This window comes from Callorhinus ursinus, unplaced genomic scaffold (genome assembly GCF_003265705.2).
Source record: "Callorhinus ursinus isolate GAN/ISIS: 27379988/994484 unplaced genomic scaffold, GSC_fseal_2.0 scaffold4, whole genome shotgun sequence".
NCBI lineage: Eukaryota > Metazoa > Chordata > Mammalia > Carnivora > Otariidae > Callorhinus > Callorhinus ursinus.
Window position 1 is genome coordinate 34,710,917 of NW_027397066.1, and position 18,421 is coordinate 34,729,337.

The 18,421-nt window shown below is 45.7% G+C and overlaps 1 protein-coding gene across 4 annotated transcripts in view; it reads right to left on the reverse strand.

Annotated features, from left to right (window-relative positions):
* Positions 1–18,421, reverse strand: part of BEND4 (BEN domain containing 4) — a 34,255-nt gene that overhangs the window by 7,105 nt on the left and 8,729 nt on the right. For 2 of the 4 annotated variants that reach the window (XM_025887621.2, XM_073891584.1), the window contains 2 exons: positions 8,161–8,252; positions 1,918–2,158 (listed from right to left, as the gene is read on the reverse strand). In XM_025887621.2, the coding sequence (XP_025743406.1) occupies positions 1,918–2,158; positions 8,161–8,252 (333 nt within the window). Of the gene's footprint in view, positions 1–1,917; positions 2,159–3,303; positions 3,422–8,160; positions 8,253–18,421 lie in introns of those variants that run through there. The other 2 variants (XM_073891585.1, XM_073891586.1) reach the window with 2 other exon arrangements.

Genomic DNA, 18,421 nt, shown 5'->3' on the forward strand with positions numbered 1-18,421 from the left:
CCCTCTAGGGTCAAACCACCTGCAGGATCGGTCAGCCTGGAGTCTGGTTCCATTCCAAACTGTTTTCCATCACTAAGTGTCCAACAGTCTGACGTTTCCTCGGCTGTTCTAATCTTGCTCACCCAACACGGATGTCCACCCCGGGAGTCACCAGGTCTGAGGCTTTATGAAAGGAATCCCATCTGGGTCACAGGAAGGCCCTAGGAGTTCAGCTTTTGGGACAAGCATATACATGTTTGGATCAGCCACCCCTGACACAGACCATTGCCGTTTTTTGCCTCTTGATTCCCCACCCAAGGGTGGGGGGGGGTGCTGTGGGTGTGGTGCCAGGTGAGGCAGGAGCTGGAGGATACAGATGCTGATTAGCCCACCTGGACTGTGTCAGTGTCACAGAGGTCAGACAACGTTCTCAGGGCAAGGCACGGGTGCATTGGGAGGTATGTTAACCTCTCAGTTTCACTCACTTGCTGCTTAAAATGTGAAATGTTGAATAAGAATTTCTGGAGAGGGACACCACTGTGAGGCCCCTTGTCCTGACTCCCCTTATGGGCCCCAGGGCAACTTCTTGGAGTACAGTGTTCCCAGGAGAGCCCCAAGCTCACAAACGCCTCTGTTACTCTTGGTGAGTAACTCTGTCAGCTCTGATGATGTTGAGGAATAAAGGAAACTATGGCTAGTTTGCTAAGACAGACCCTGGAAATTTCCATCACCCACTGTTAGTAAGTGAATCTTCAGACTGGCCGACAGAGGTGCTCTGGAGCACCTGTGCCTAGTTGATAGGGGTGTTTTCATTCCATTTGGTTCTCTCAAGTACGGGCCACCTGCACTAGAATCACCTGGGGTGGTTGTGATGAGCAGCAATGCACGCCTCTCCCACTCCCACTCCCGATCTGCTGAATCAGAAGCTTGGGGTGGGCCCGAGGAATTTCAGCTGCTAACAAAACCTCCATGTGCCTCAGGCACGCTAATGTTGCAGACTACTGTGGGCATCCCAGGAGGGGATGTTGGAGTGTCCTTTCTGTACACCAAGGCCTTATCAGTAATAGTGTCTCCTCACTGTGACTTCCTTGCCAGGAAATATTTTGATCCCTGTCCGGAGTAAATTATTAAGTTTTTCCAACCAATAAAATTACTATTGAAATACACAGGTTAATACTTGAGCTTTTTGATATGAATTTTTCAGGTGTGAACAGTGTTCCTGTTGGCACTAGAATGCTTCTACTTGTCTAAAAGGCTGTGTTTTTATTTGCACCTGCTGAATCAACTGTATACCTCTTAATTCTTCCTTCTCATCCTCTGCCTGGCCTACCACAGTGTGGATCAGCTGCAAAGTAGTCAGCTGTTAATACTGATGAAATGGTATCATCGAAGCAGTATTTTTAAGGTAGAAATTTAAAAAAAAACTAACAGAATAAAGTCTGGCTGGGCAACAGATACTTTAGGCACCCCAATATTAAGGAAAATTAACTCTAAATAAATATAAGGAGTTGGGGGCAAGCCCTCTTGAGAAGGTAGCTGGGGGAGAGGGGGGCACGGGCTGCAAATGGAAACGGGAGATCTGCTTTTCCTAATTTTTAAAAAAATTCCACCCCTTCCCTTCCTCTGTGCGTTTCCCCATGCTCCAGTTTTGCTGGAGGTGGCCTTCTGTGGCAGCAAAGAAAATCTGAATTTGAAGCGTGAAACATGAGGTGCTATGTGATGCTTATGGGCCATTCCGTGAGAACGCCAAGGCTAAAGCAAACGAGGAATTTTTAAAGAACTTCTCGATACCAAGTAGATGGGCCACATGAAGCCTATAGAGGTCTCAGCGGGAAAAACTAAAATACAGTCAAGGCTGGACACTTGCACGGGGGGAACCACAGCCAATGCGGTGAAATGAGATCACAGATGGTGACACTGAGCGGAAGGATGCAGTACCTCGGAGGCATGTTACTTTAACTGGATCCAGAGGGCGTCTTTCAGGACCTGTCTCTCCTGACTGCACTGACCTTTTCCTTTTCCCAAGGCCGCATGAGTACTTAAGCTCATCGGTTGTGAAAACAAATCTGATGAGGTATCGAAGGAGCCGCCTCCCGTCTTTCTTGGAAGAATTTACAGCCTCGTCCCACTGTTTGCTCGTTATGTAGACAGGATAGTTGTTCAGCAGCTGCTTGCTCCCCTGGAAAAGCCAAGTATTTTCTCATTACCTATTTAGCCAGCCCGCCGGCCAGGCAGCCAGCCCGCGAAGGCGATCTCCATTTCAAAGGCAAACATGCTTTTTAACCAAGTGGCTTGGCTGACAATGAACCAGGTATTGAAGAGCACAGGTAATTGCTCGCACTCAGAACGGGCACTTTTCAAATTACATTTGCATTTTCTATAACAAGAGCCAATGAGGTATAATGAACACCTTTGAAAGAGGAGCTATTTATAACTTGCATTTTAACAGGTAGGTTAAAATGTGTCAAGATCCAATGACAGGGAACACTATTTAAATATAACCCGTAACTTTCCCTTTCAATCTATTAAAATATGCAAAAATGACTTTGAAGAGTGTGATCAAACAGGTCTCTTCATCCTCTGGTTGGCGGTTAAGTATTTTTAGAAAGGATGCTGGTGGTCTATTTTCGTAAGTTACTACTTGTGTTTAATTCACCTAACACCTGATAGCCATTGCATAATGGTGGAAACGGCATTAAAAAGTGAACTTTAAAGGGGCGAATTGCGAACCCCCCAAAATCATCATTAATAATAATGCCAACCAGGTTTCCTCAAATGATAGCTTCTGCAAATGCCACTATGTCAACTCAAAATTTTTCTTCCTTTTCATCTTCTTAATTTATGTCTGCTATAAAATTCCCAGGCTCAGTAGCTGCAGTGGGACTAATTACAGGAATTTCTGTAACATTTATAAGCCATGTTTAGTCAATTCCACCTATACAACCATTACTTTAGTTCTGGTTGTCCATAAAATTCTACAGTCCAGGACAAATTAATTAACCCATGATCTCAGTTTTAATGTACTCCTTCCCTAGTAATTAAGGTGTACAAAATAAAGAAGGAAAAACTCATCCAGTTTTACAACTCTGCAAATTTACTACAGGTGATAAATTCAGCACCGTTTGGGGCTGATAGGGTTCCGTTTCAAGCAGTGCTGCTGGTGAAGCCCTGAGGAGGCAAACGGCCCAGGAACCAACAGGGAAGAGGCAGCCAGCTTGTGCTCTGAGGCGGCTGTGGAGTCACACCCACACAGTCACCACCACGGTGTTCACACTTCTTCCACCTAGCAGCATGTGATTCGGTTTCCTTCTTAAGGGAGGCAGCTGAGGCACATGGCTTGTGCTTTGAATTTACAATAGCTGGAGTTTGAGCTGGATCTTGGTTCCGGGTCTTATTTGTGTTTCTTGAGCAAGTGACTTCAACTGGTTGGACCGAAGCTTCCCTGTTTGCAGAACAGGTAGAACTAAATTATCATGGGTTTACGATGTCAGTATGTGGGGGCAGAAACCTACCCTTGGCTCTGGTGCTATCAATGATCAAAAGCTGGGCAACAGCCCAGAGGTTCCAAAGGGCCCCTCCGCCCAGGCTGCTGTTGGACAGCAGGAGGGGAGAGTCAGAGTGTGGGGGTGTGCGGGGGTGGATGATGGGAGTCTGTGGTGGTGCAGACGGAGAAGCGAGGAGGAAGGAAGGAGAATCCGGGGGGTCAGGCAACCAATTCAGTAAGCCAGGCTGTGGGGGACTGAGGAGTCAAGGTGACCCCCAGGTGAGATGGTGACGTCCTTCCCAAAGACAGGACAGATGGTCACAGCAGGGAGGAGAAGGCAGACAGCAAGGAAGAGAATTCTGCTTCCCATGCACAGAATGCTGTGGGTTCTGCCTGGGGTTGGAGAGAAAACTGGGGTAGGGCTGGGCATTCAGAGGCCATGGCGTGAGTTCAAGGGTGCAAGGGCATCCCACTCTCGGTCAGGAAAGGAAGGGGTTGCGGGGGGTTCTCATTCGTTGAGCCCTCAGTCCTCAGGGCAGCTCGGGGGGGGGGGGCGGCTAGGGAAAGTGGAATCCAGGGCTGGTTGTCTCAGACCACAAACTGTGTCAAGAGTATTTCTGCGGAAGAACGTTACTAATAACTGTCACCATTTACAGAGCCAGGGACGCACAGCCCGAGGCCAGCCCCAGGCGCCCGGCAGCCCCGGCCTGTTGGCCCCTCACAGGAGGCGCCACTGGGTGCACCTGCAGAGCTGGGCTGGGGGGCGGGCCTGCGACCAGCGACTCGAGTCTACACCGCAGCTCTTTCTGTCAATGCAAGGAGAATAATCCCAGCTTGCAGGTTTGTGGTGAGGAAACCACGCCGTCTCCCCACCTGAAGACGAGCCCACGAGGGCGGGGGTTTTCAGTCGGCTTTACTTGATGCTCTACTCTCAGGGCTAAGAACAGTATCCTACACACGGTAGGTGCAACAAACGTTTGTCGAACGACCACTGCAGTACACACTAGCGTGGCCAGCACGAAGCACACACTCAGTAACAGTGGCTACAGCCAAGAGTTCTTTTTTCTTTCTCTCTCTCTTTTTTTTAACTGCTATGGCCCTGGGACATTTGGAGAGCTTCTGATGAGTATTCATTGGCAAAGTTAAAGAACTTCAAGGAGAACGACGACGACAAGGGACCATTAAAAAAGGGGTACTGGGGACAGAGGGCTTCTGCCAATCCTTAAGACCATCCTCTCAGTTAGGGTTCTTGTAAGTCCACCTGTCAGCCTTAGAAAAGGGGACTGAACAGCTGGTTGCTAAATCTTCCATTTAATGTTGTGCAAGTAATTTTTAAGATTTTATTTACTTGAGAGAGAGAGAGAGAGAGAGAGAGCGCACAAGCAGGGGGAGGGGCAGAGGGAGAGGGAGAAGCAGACTCCCCAATGAGCAGGGAGCCCATCTCGCCTCGGGGCTCCATCCCAGGGCCCTGGGATCATGACCTGAGCTGAAGGCAGATGCTTAACCAAATGAGCCACCCAGGCGCCCCTAATGTTGTGCAAGTTTTAAAAACAGCTTTCCCTTGGGTGTCTGAGCTCATTGGGCAAGCCAGGATTTCCACAGCAGTTTGGCCAAGGATGTTAAATCCTTTTCCAAGGTCTCACAAGGCAAAAGCAGAGCTGGGAACCTGGTCCCTGAATTCAGAGCTTGCCCCAAAACCAGAGTTGAGTCTGTTTCAAGATAAGAGGTGCCTGAGATGAGGGAGCTCATAGCCCAAGAAAGAAGCTTTCTCAAATCCTTAAAAAGAATCCACTTATACAGAAGAGCTGAATAGCTCTCCATAAAATGAAGCTCTCCATAAATGTAGAAATACCATTTGGAGGTAATTTTCTTTAAGAAAAAGGAAAAGAAAGAAGAAAGTCATTCTCAGCCCCAAACAACTCAAATGCCTCCTGTGTTATGGATGAGATTTACCACACTATTTTAGCATAATTAATAGAAATAAAAAGTGATCCATAACACTAATAAGAAAATGCCCATGTGCCTGAAATAACAGTAAAAATAGTGTAATGATGATGATGATGGGTAATAAAAGTTTAAATATTCCTATCCAGAGGAAATGTAGATATCTCCCCTATTTTTGTTTTTATAGAATTCTGATTGCATAGTCTCTTCAATTAGCCACTAACAGGTTATTAAACTCTGATCTATGCGTCACTTTGAAAAAAACAAAATGAACCACTCTCATTTAATGTATTCACAGACTCACAAATGGAAGACCTATGTACGCATTAGTATTTAAGTAACTTCTGAATTACTCTTATTAGGAACAATGTGTTCTGTCAGCACAGAGAGGATGTGGCAATCAGGGAAAGCTTCTTGGAGGAAGTGGGCTTTTTGGAAGTGCTTTTTTTGTACAATAGAAACGTCAAGTTCAGAAACGTGGACCCTGTTCTAGGGAGCAATGAAAGGATTTTAAACATGTGACATTCCTTTTGGATCTGTAGTTTAGAAAATTAACCTTCCAGTGTGGAGAAGAGAGAAGAATCCTTTCTAACAGTCCAGGTACAAAGTGTGAGGAAGGAGGTAGAGAGGAGAGACTACTCAAGGTGGCTGTAAAACAAGCAGATGTCAGGAGGAGGAGGAAGAGGGAGGAGTCCATGATGCCTGAGAAATTTCTGCCTGGGGTTGGAGAGAAAACTGGGGTAGGGCTGGGCATTCAGAGGCCATGGCGTGAGTTCGAGGGTGCAAGGGCATCCCACTCTTGTCAGGCAGTTGGACAGAGCGGCAGGGAGTTGGGGACTGGTAGCCCAGCTCCCGATTTGGGACTTGTTAACCTGCACGTAGCTGGTGTTCAGAGAAAGAACATAACTGGGCAGAGAAGGGCAGTGGACAGCGAGGGAAGGGGATGAAGGGTGGCACTCTGGACAACTGTGGATGCAAAACTCCTTACAGCACAAGAAAAGGACAGGGAAAAGAAGAAGAGTCCTGACACTGAGGCCAAGAGAGAGCATGGAGAAGGAGAGGGGGTCCTGGGGAGGACGAGGGCAGGAGGAAGGGCCCCGCACTGCACAGCTGGGGAAGTCACCAGGACCACTCGCAGAGGACTCTGGGAAGCAGTCGAGGTGCAGCCAGATTACGGGGGGGTGGAAGAGCAAGTGGAAACTAAGAGTGGAGTAACAGACCAGTGTTTCAAGTGTTCAATCCCTAAGAAAAACGAGGTCATGGTTCTGTAAGTGCCTTCGACAACAGGCCCTGGGGACACACGTGGGATGAAACCTGCGTCCCACCTTCACGGAGCCAGATGCGTCGTGGGGCAGAGTGAAGTGCTGACAGAGGATACGCTGGGGGACGGAAGGAGGAAGAAAACACGATGATGGAACGACAGAGGGAGCATCAAACGCATGCCTGCTTTCAGGGTGGGAAGACTGGAGCGTGTCTGACCCAGTAACCCGGTGCACAAGACGGGGAATGACCAATGGCTCGGCGTTCTGGGGGGGGGGGCAGCAGAGGTGGAAGCACAGATGTGGGTGGGTGGCGCGGCTTCCTGGGTGGGGGCACCAGGTGTGCAGGAAGGTAGACATCAGTGCGGCGGAATCCACTGCATTGAGTTCAACTTGGTATCGCTTACTTTTTTGCTGAATTCAAGGGGGAGGGTGGTGGGACTAGGGATGGGGGCTGGAGGAAAAGAGCAGAGACCTCTGAAGTAGCTTCTCCAAACTTCAGGTGAACGGAGTCACCACCTCACCCGGAGGTGAGAGAGCTTCAGTGCGCACCAGACTGATGCCACCTTTTCCATCCTCTGGCCTCTCTCATGTGCAGAAACGTGGAAAGGAGTGTGTTCTCGTATTTCTTCGGCTGCAAGGCATGGAATGAGGGTGGGAAGAGCAGGTGGGCAGCTGGATCTATGAAATGGTATGCACGAGGATGGAGCCTCGAGATGATTTTAACTAGACACAGGGAGCGTCGAAGGATGTGTGAGGACGAGATGAGAGAGAGGGTCAACGGCCTGCCCTCACCAGCAGGAACAACTCACCTTGCCAAATGCAGGAAGCTTAACTACGTGAAAAGAACTTATCTATTGTTATCAATGCAAGACATTTCTAACCCCAGCAATTGCTTCTTCCACTGGATTTAGGTTCTAAAGTCCATAAGATAAAAGTAACACATATTCAAAACTGAGTCTTGAGAATCTTATAAAAATGTGCCATGTTTCCACTGACCTACCATTCCCAGCAGAACAGACCATCTCTCCTGCTCTTTGGAAGAGACTGTGGTTGCTTCTTATTGAGGTCCAGAGGAATAAATGTTCTGGAGCCCCAGTGTCTGGAAGATATCCATCTAACACAGTGTGGGAGGTGCCTGAGAGCAAGGGGCTTTCTGGAACCCTGGCTCTGCCAGAGAAGGGCAGGTTGGTGCCTCCATTTCAGCCGCTCTCCCGAAAGAATGCCGCCAGACTGGCCTCCACCATTTGAACTGCTGTTTCTTTGGCTCCCCCTCTTGGCGCACAGCGTTGAATCCTGGTGAGTTTGGATACGTGCACACTCTTCCTCCACGGTGTATACACGCACAGGTAATAAGAGGCACAAACCTCAGGGAGTCAAAGCTGTGTCCTGCTAGCCAATCTGCTCGGGGGTATCCGCATACACCATCAAGAAGCTTCGTCTCAAAGAAATTCCTAATGGAACCACATAGATACCTTTTTGCTAGAAACCTACCTCGGTTGGCTGGTCGGCGGGCTGAGGGACCAGGAGCTGGTTGTGGTGCTGCAGCACGGTCTTCAGGTAATCTAAGACGGTCTGGCAGGGCACTGCGTGCAAGAAATGACAGGGATTACACATTAGCTATCCCGTGACAAGCAAATGAAAAGCTTTAAGGTTTAAAAAGAGTTTTGATGGAAACTTCTAAAAAAAAAAAAAAGACATATTTTCTAAAGAAAATAGAATCTTCTTTCTTTTGACATCCGTAGTTATTTCAGTTTGTAAATACAGAACAGATGCTAGCTACGGTTTGGGGAGAATTTTTAGGGCTCAGCACAATTCACTGAAAACTTTCAAGTCATACTCACTCTAAGAGGAATTTAGGTCAACAATAAGGAGGATCAGTGCACCACTCACAGAAGAGACGTTTTCTTGTTTTCTTTGACTCAAGTTGTAACTTTAGCACCCAATGATGCTTTTTAAAATCAAGGTACTGCAAACTAATGTTTCACCAGTTTTAAATCAATAATATAATACTTGTTTTTAATGACAGATTCATTCCTAAGTTCTGCAGTAAGCAGGAATGCTGTGCAACATAAACCTGCTTCCCAACGTGGATACAGGGGCCCAGAGTACTTACCGAGCCAGCCCAGTGCAGATTTGGTTACTGTGTCTTCTGTTAACTGTTGCACTAATTTTCTGAGGCTTAATCTCATAGATTCATTGAATAATTACAATAAAACTGAACAGATACTAACCCAACATGGAGCCTTGACATTTTTGTACCACTGCATAAATAATTCCTACATCTTAAGATTTATATTAGAGCCCTTTCAGGGGTAGTATTAACTAATTGCTTTTAAAGGTCTTGGTAGCTTAGTTAATAACCTAATTTATAGGAATTATTGCCACTATCAGTCTCAGCTGTGGGTTTTCTTAGGCTGTTTTTGTCACATTAAAGACAATAATAATGATTTAACCTAAACTCCAAATTTAAAGTATCACTGCCTGCCTTCTGCACTTTTTCTCTTTTTTTTTTTTTTTAAAGATAGCAAACATCAGTTACCATCTTTATCCACACTGCTAAAAGCTTTGGATTTTTTAGGTGACATCACATTGTAACATAACAAATCAAAATGTACATCAACCTCCTTTTGAAGAATATGAATGATAGCAAGTAGAAGTAGCTTAGGAATTTTTTCTTCTTGCCAAAAAAAGTATTTTCTTAAATAACCATCCTTCTGGACCTGTGTCTTATAGTTCTTGAATACAGTCTTCAAGTTGGGGAAGCATTTGCTGAACAACCACAAAGTCAATGAAAAGAAAACACACATGTATCAGTTCGGAGTAGGCCTTTTGTCAAACCAAAGTTCAATAAAACCTGTCAAGTACCTCTAATTTCACCAGCCCTTCCCGGGCACACTCCCAGCCCTGATCCTCACAAGGCAGAGGCCTCCAGGCCCCCACCCAGCCCAGGGCAAGGACAGATTCGGAACGTCACCCCCTACTGGGGCTGTCTGGAGGGCTGCCTAGATTTCTACATGGGAAGCTGTATAATCAAATGAAACACTTTTAGTGAAAAAAAAAAATTCAGTCAGTGTGGAAAGTAGAGATAGTGGTGTCTATTTAAGAGGGAAGAAAGTGGAAGGAAAGGTAGTATCCTGACCCACAGCTACACTTCTGGGAGAAGCACTGGGCACCGAGAAGAAAATCGTGGAAAACCTCCCATTCTCTTGCCCTGCTGTCCTGTCAACCTACAGTTCTGTGGAAGCGCCGTGGACTTTCCCAGGGGACACATGGGGTCCTCGGAAACGGGGAACAAGGGGCCTGTGCTTCCTGCAAGATTCCTGCAGTCCAGGGCAGACACCGCTCCTCTGGCTTTCAAGGGATGAGAGAGTGAGGTCAGGGCTTCCAGCAAAAGAGCAGCGGGATCCTCAAGGAGCTGATTATGCCCCAGATGCATTCACATCTAATTGCCTCCTCATGCACATTCTGAATATTAAGCAAGTCACTCTTGCCGATGGAAAAGCTACCACCTCAGACCCACTGGGCGGGTTTCATTTGTTCACGTATGCATTCTGCAAAAGAAAGGCACATACACCTAGCATGTTTAATGAGACAACACCTGAGGAGCCAAAAACTGTAAAAAGTTCTATTAAAGGGAAGGGAGAACAGAAAGGTACCCCCAAATGTCCCTAGTATCTATCCTGATTATCAATAACTATAATTTCCGCCCCCTCCCACCATATAATAGCATTTTAGAATGCATACCAGAGAATCCTGGAAAGAATAGAGTAACTGGGAGGAAAGAAGCAAGTTAGTAAGATCTTCCGTGTCAAAAAGGCTGAGAGAAATGGGTTACAAATGCTCCACTGGGTATCTTAAGACATCTAGATGAATGTACGACTCTCAAAACCAGACAGGGCCCCTGGCCTGGACGGCTTGATGTCGTCACGGTCAGGGTTAGGTTCATTAAATCCACACAGACAGGGTCTTCAACACGTTCTCAGACAGTACTAGTAAATATCAATTAGCTGACAAAAAGACGTGTAAATGGGTCCTAAAATAATTCTTGGGTACTTTTTTCTCCTCCATGTACTTCCTCTGACACTAGGAATGGTTTGATTCTGGGCAAATTACTTAACCTCTCTTAGCCTCTGTTATCTTATCTGTAAAACAGAGAATAATTACCTACTGCATATAGTTATTGTGAAGTAATACCTGTAAAGCCAAAAGCAGCCAGTAAATACTGCCCAATGTAAGCTAGTCTCATTTTACGACTAGGAGCCTAGTGAATTCCTTGGAGGTCACTTAACTGACTTGGTTGTTGCAACTAGTAAGTAAGGGTCTTCCTAGGAAAAAACCACTCCAGGGCGCCTGGGTGGCTCAGTTGGTTAAGTGACTGCTTTCGGCTCAGGTCATGATCCTGGAGTCCCGGGATCGAGTCCCACATCGGGCTCCCTGCTCAGCGGGGGGGGTCTGTTTCTCCCTCTGACCTTCTTCCCTCTCGTGCTCTCTCTCATTCTCTCTCCCAAATAAATAAAATCTTAAAAAAAAATTGATCCAATTCCGTGTTTTTCCCACATTAAGGATGCTTAGGTCTTGAGTACCTAATTTTCACTGCAGATCATTACATTAACATCTTGGTCAGTTTCTCTAGCATTAGTTGTTCTACTTTGCTGTATCATTGTTTTTAAAGACTCACAAAATACACCACCTACGATTTTAAAGGGAGACGGAAATTATTTACTGCCCCGATGACCATGCCATCTGTGCGCTTGTCTCATCTTTAAGTGTCCTTTTCACGCCATGTCTGTAAAGTCTAAGCTCCTGACTGTAAATACGGAGAGACAGATGATGAGCTTCCAGTAGTGCTCAGCCTTACAGAGGCACAGTTATGCTTCCGATTAGGACACTGTCCTGTCTCCGTGTAATTTCACGGAAATGTGGAGATGCCACAGCATGCTTGACACTGGGCTCGGATTTGGGACACACATATGACGTTGGCTTCATCTCTGTCCTCAAGGAGCTTCCATGGCTACATGGCCTGCCTCTCCTCCTATCAGGACACCCAGGAGAGATGGAAAGAGTACAAATACACGCATAAAAACCTCCCGATACTGACTTTCACAGAAGTATGCATGACGTACAATGGAAAGTGATGAATTCTGCCTGGGAACTGGGGGAAAGAGTTTGTTACAGAGGCAGGTGTCTCCTGAACTGGGTCCTGAAGGAGGAGTAGGAGTTTTTCAAGTCGGGAGAAGGAGAATATGTTCTTGAATGGGGAGGAACAGCAGGAGTAAGGGAAGACCAGAAGCCAGTGTCAGGCTGCTCAGGAATCACCAACTGTCCACTGGCGTTGGAACACTTGGTATTTGGTGGGAACTGGGAGTCGAGTCTCCAAAAGCGGACGGGAAAAGACTGAGGTAGCGAAGGACCTCATGTGTCATAATGAGTGCTGGAACTTACAGACCATGTGAATGAAGCCTTTAGAGGCTTATCAGCAACAGATGATCTGGGGCTTTTCAGCGGGGAGAAGCTGGAGTCTGGGAGGAGGTGAGTGTCTATGCAAACGTCCATGCTGAGATAGGCCGGGATGAAAACAGTGGGGAGATGAGGAACCCAAAGTGATGGGCATCTGAGAGGTGGAGTCCAGAAGGAGCTGACATGATGTTAACGCGTTATGGCTGGATCTGAGGTTGCTAACCTGGGTAACTGACTGTGTTCTGACCTCCTTACACGGTAAGACTACTACTTATAATCTAAGAAAACCACTTGAGATTTCTGTATTACTGGGCGCAGGACAGTTTCCCTCTCTCTGTTCCTGAACATTGCTATTTATTGAGCACTTACTGGCAGACCTGGGAGGCACTCAGTTGCTAGTTAGTGAACTTAACATTTCCAACATTCCAACAGTATCATTAACCTCACTGTACAGAAAAAAGAAACAGGCTCAGAATGGTTGAGTGACTTGCCAAAAACCACAGGTAGTAGCAAATAGCAGAGATCCAAAACCAGGTTTGACTCGGAACCCATTCTCTTTCACCACACATAGAGCAATGTCTCCCTCGATCTCACGGCCATAGCAAGAGTTGTGATGACTTTTACCAATTTCTAATAAAAAGAGCTCAATCCTGTACTCCTCTGTTCTTATCATTTGCTCCAAGTTCTTACTCTGAATATATTCTGAGTCATATATTAGAATCCCCACACTACACGTGGCCCTTATGCTTCTGAGGACCCGAAGCCGTCCTGAACGTTTCTCCACAGGCACTTGTGGGCACGGGTGGGCAGGGGGCTGGAGAGAGGGCCCCAGCACGGCTACACCGCACTCACTCCAAGGGCTTTTAGCTGTTGCAAAATTAGTTATCCAAAAACCTGACATTCCTGATTATCTTTTAAAAATCTTCTTAGGAAACGACAACTGTGGACTAACAGGATCAGAGCTGCATAATCCAAGGTGAGTTTTCTGGTTTGTACCCTCGAGTTAGTACAGTCGATCCTCGCTTTGCAGAGTCCACGTTTTCCAATTTGCCAACTTGCTAACATGTATTTGTAACTGTCATGCCCACGTGTGTGAGGCTCTGGCAGGCATCTGCGGGTCACTGAAAACCCCAGTGGCCCGATGCGCACGCTCCCCAGCTGAGGTCGAACAAGGGAACGCTCCCCCTGCTTATTTCAGCTCTCGCACCACAGCAAATGTTCTTTCCATGTGCCATGTTCTTCACATTTTTGTGCTTTTTGTTGGCGATTTCGCTGTATAAAAGGGATCCCAAATGCAGAGCTGAAGGGCTGTCTAGTGCTTCTAAGTGCAGGAAGCCCACGATGAGAGCAGGGAGAAAATATGCGTTAGATAAGCTTCATTCAGCAGGAGTTACAGTGCTGCGGGCTGTAAATTCAGTTAATCCGACAACACTAGATATGAAATGAGGTCTCTTTGAACAAAAACATACATAAACATGCATTGATCGGTTGATAAAAAATGTGACCAGAGGTCCTCAGAAACCCAGCTCTGTATTTCCCGGAGTAGTGACGCCTCGGTATTCGCTAATTCAGTGTTGACAGTGACTTTATAGAAGGTAACTACAATGAACTGTGAGAATCGACTCTATTTTCAGGGTGAAAGGGGGTAATAAACTAGATCTAGAGTTAAGAGGCTTGGATAATAATCCTAGCTCTGCCACAGACTTGGCCTGTCCCGGCTTCAACCTGTTTGTCTATGAAGTGGGAATATTAATATTTGTTTGGGGTTCTGAAGATAAATTGAGATAATCATAAATGTGCTTTTTAAAAAGTAGAAAGTCCTTTAATAATGTCAGTAGTATATTTCTGTATATTTGGCACTTAAAACGCCTCAAGGTATTTTTAACAAGTCATAATTATTTTACTTTGGAAATTATTTTCTAAAATTACCATATTTTATGAATCTAAGACCCATATTTTTTCATATTTGCTTGTTCAAAGAGAATTCTAAGGGGCAGTTATGATTCGCAGTATTTTCTTCTTAGTGGACAACAGAATACTGGTGCGTCTTGCATTCGATGGGGTCTTAAATTAGATGACATGTGGTATTTGACATCCACCCTCCCTTAGGAGTTCTCTTGCCTTGTGCTGCTGACCATTAGCTTTCTAAACAAGCGTGCCGGCTCTAAGCTGATACTCCCTCCAGGAAGACATTTCCCCAACATTTTCCTTCTATTTTTTTATTTTTATTTTTTAAAGATTATTTATTTATTTGACAGAGAGACACAGTGAGAGAGGGAACACAAGCAGGGGGCGTGGGAGAGGGAGAAGCAGGCTTCCTGCGGAGCAGGGAGCCCGATGTGGGGCTCAATCCCAGGACCCTGGGATCATGACCTGAGCTGAAGGCAGACGCCTAACGACTGAGCCACCCAGGTGCCCCATTTTCTTTCTTTTAATAAGGTCTCAGCTTTTCGTATTCTGGATCCAAATATCATTTCCTTCTGCGGCTTTTTACTTTTAACTTATCTTCACTTTCTTTTAAAAAATTTAAACTTTTCAACGGACTCTCTAACTTCTGGTGTGATACTCTAACACCAAAGAGTAAGTGCTAGTGCTCCTTCATCCACATCTGCAAATCACTGTGAGCAGGAAGTCAGAGGACTATTCTCCAGAAGCCCCTTGCTTGCATGTGGTTGACAATCAACAGGCCTTTGCTGACTCCTTGACGAAGAATACAGTAACCCAGGCCCTGTCAGGTGGTGCGGGAAGAGCACCTTCCCCAACCTCTTTCTTTTTGGTAAGGTCTGCACTTTCTTGTCCCCCTTTATAGATGCCCAGGTGAGCCAATTTCCCCCTGTATTCTAACAGGCTCACTGGAAGTCCCACTTCACGAACGGCTCCCAGGTATGAACGCTTTATTTCAGGAAAAAAATGAAAAATAAAAAAACCCAGGAATCTCAAAGTCATTCAACAGCACAACTCTGGAACAGCCGAGAAGGGACTAAAATCAGTGCCTCAGCTCTGACCTGGGCAGGCGTCCCTATCTTCTTGTTAACCCTATTTCCTCCGAATGCTACTTTCTCCTTTGTACTCATCCATCCTGCTGGGCTGTAAGGAGAGTAATCCCACAACGTAAGGGTAGTTTCTACTACCAGAAGGTCCCAGGTACCCGGCCCTCCCATGGAAAGGCACTGGCCTTTAGAACAACAGAGGCCTGCTGGGGCTGTTGGGAAACCTTGACAATGCTTAGAGAAAATCCATCCCAAATTATCCAGGAGAGCTACTGCTTGCGAAATACTCCTGTTACATGCAAAACCGGATGGCTTTTTACTTTTAACTCACCCTCTTTACTTGACCTATTTTAATTTATCTATCACTTGCTACACTTTTCTTCAAATGGCCGTCTAAAAATAATGAATCTCCCGCCCCCAAAATTCATAGCTAATAGAGTGAAAGGTGGATTCTTAGGTGATCATCCACAATCTGGTTTGTTGTTCAGCCAAAGATGGAGTTTGGGCAGTGTGGGCAAGGGGAGAGGAATGCCTGCTTCAAGTTTTCATTGTAAGCGACGCATTCAACTGGATGCCCAATACTAAGGCACCCCTACGTAACGAGTACATGTGTTAAGTAATCACAAATAAGCTAATCTTTCTTTTTTTCTTAGAGAGAGTGAGTATGTGTGCATGGGGGAGGGGCGGGGGGACGGAGGAAGAGAGCGCATCTCAAGCAGACTCCATGCCCAGCCTGGAGCCTGACATGGGGGTCGATCTCACGACCTCAGATCATGACCTGAGCTGAAACTGAGTCAGATGCTTAACTGACTGAACCACCCAGGCACCCCTTAAATAGCTAATCTTTCTTGAATTTTATACTAATTTTTTTCTATTCATAACTGACAGACTGACTTTCTTTTCTTTTTTATAAAGATTTTTATAAAGAAAGAGAGAGCATGCACCAGCAGGGAGAGGGGCAGAGAGAGAGGGAGAAACAGACTCCCCACTGAGCAGGGAGCCTGACATGGGGCTCGATCCTGGGACCTTGAGAACACGACCTAAGCCAAAAGCAGACACCTAAACAACTGAGCCACCCAGGTGCCCCAACAAATTGATTTTTGTTTATATAGTTGGGTTTCAGTATGGATTATTTACAGCAACCATGGTTCTCCATGTGAAATGGCTTTTGATTGAAGTTCATGGAGGGGGCTGTCAACAGGGCTGGACTGTTTACCCTAACAGTGGTGACCACAGCCTAATTTCAACAAGTGTCATTCAATATCGGACCATCTAGAAGCCTCAAGAAACTGCAGCATTTCCATCTTTCTAGGAAACAGAGACAGTGATTAACGGCAGGTCAGCGATGAGTTATTCGGTACAGATTTGGGAAACGTGAGGAGGACTAAACCCCAAAGTTGTTTGGTATTTGCCGAGGACAAGCATTTAGGACTGGGAAGTAGACAATACCACTCTGGACATCTGTGTTACCTGTCCCTGCACTCTGAAACTCTGAGCCACAGTTCTGAATGGCTGATATAAGTAACTAAAATTCGTTGATCTCCAGGGCACTATTTTCTCCCCCAGGGAAAGAGGAGGATGGGGAGCAAGATGGAAAATACTCCTTTGGGGATAAAACTCCAAGTTAACCAACCATAATTTATGGAACTGTGAAAGCTGTAAAACCCCACAGTGTGTTAGCTGTGACCCACTCTCTCGGACTTGGGAGAACCCAGAGCAGCCCTGGTTCCCCTGCACTGAGTTCTACCCTGGGTCTCCTGCAGTTGCCGCCTGCTGGCTTGGAAAGACACCACGACCTTTTATCTAACCCCAGGGCTCAAAGGCAAAGGAAAAGAAAGGATTTACTTCACCTCCTCCTCATTCTCCCTCACAACACAATTGCACTAAATCTAATTCCAAAATATCCTGAACCAAACCTCGGGTCTATTTGGGGGATGCTTTTAAATGAAAGGATGGAAGGAAAATAAATTTCTGGTTTGGCAATTCTTAACACTTGCTTTTGTTCTTGCTTTGTCTGTGTACTAATAAACAAGTGGACAGTATTCTTCAATATTTCCTTCTTTTTAAGTCAGCTGCCAGACTGAGTGGTTCAAAGACATTGAGTTAGGAAAAGAACATTCTATTTCTATTTATGTATCAGCCTTAAAAATTTTTAATGTGTTATATATATTTTATTTTGAACACACTATATTAGTAGAGTAGGACATGTATGTAATTATTTTTTTTTTAAAGGTTTTATTTATTTATTTGACAGAGAGTTAGAGAGAAGAGCACAGCAGGGGGAATGGCAGAGGGAGAGGGAGAAGCAGGCTCTGCACTGAGCAGGGAGCCCGATGCGGGACTCGATCCCAGCACCCTGGGATCATGACCTGAGCCGAAGGCAGACGCTTAACCATCTGAGCCACCCAGGCGCCCGGACATGTATGTAATTAACCAATAAATGTGAACACTGGCGGGTACACGCTCAAAAATGTTTATTAAGGGGCTGCGTGATTAACGGGGTTTGAAGATTTTTTTCTAATGATCTTACTGTCTTTTGTAAGTCACGGACATGCAAGGATGAATTCAAAGATAGAAGCAAAATTGGTACTTAGGTAAAAACATGGCTTTGCAACCCAGGGAAGATCTTGCCATAAAGATGACTTTACTAACTCTCTAAATCTAGTGTCTCTAAGAGGCAGGAAATGCCTGTTTCGCCAGGGGCACAAACAGTTTGGGATCAGCTTAATTACTGGTCTGTCTTTGATCTATTCCTTTTAGTTTACAGTTGCTTACCAACTTTCAGGGGGGAACCTGCATGCTAAACCGAGACTATGCCTGCAGAAACTTAACAAGAATGGCAAGAAATTAACGGAACAGAAGAGACCACTTGCTCAGTACTACTCACGTACCCCCTCTGAAAGCATCATTCCATTTTACTCTCTATTAATAATAAAACACATATAATGAAGTCTTTAAAAATACAAAAGCTGCTTTTAAAAAAGAGGGTCACTTTTTGACGAAAACGGAGAGTCATGACGCTTGGCCTACTGCACTCTTCAGTCAAGTCTGGAATCACTTTTATATGGATAGAGACATCTTTAAACAGGACGGTGGTCTTCAGGCCTTTCCCCGACCTAAACATCAACAGGACAAGGCTAGTAGTTTGTCCTGAAATTTCCGTTTGGCACTGGAAGGTGAAGGCCACCCTGTGTGCATGTCTGTTTTTCCCAACTTTTCTCCCTTGCTGGCCAAAACGAAAAATAGATACACATACCTACACACACACACACACACACACACACACACACACACACACACACACA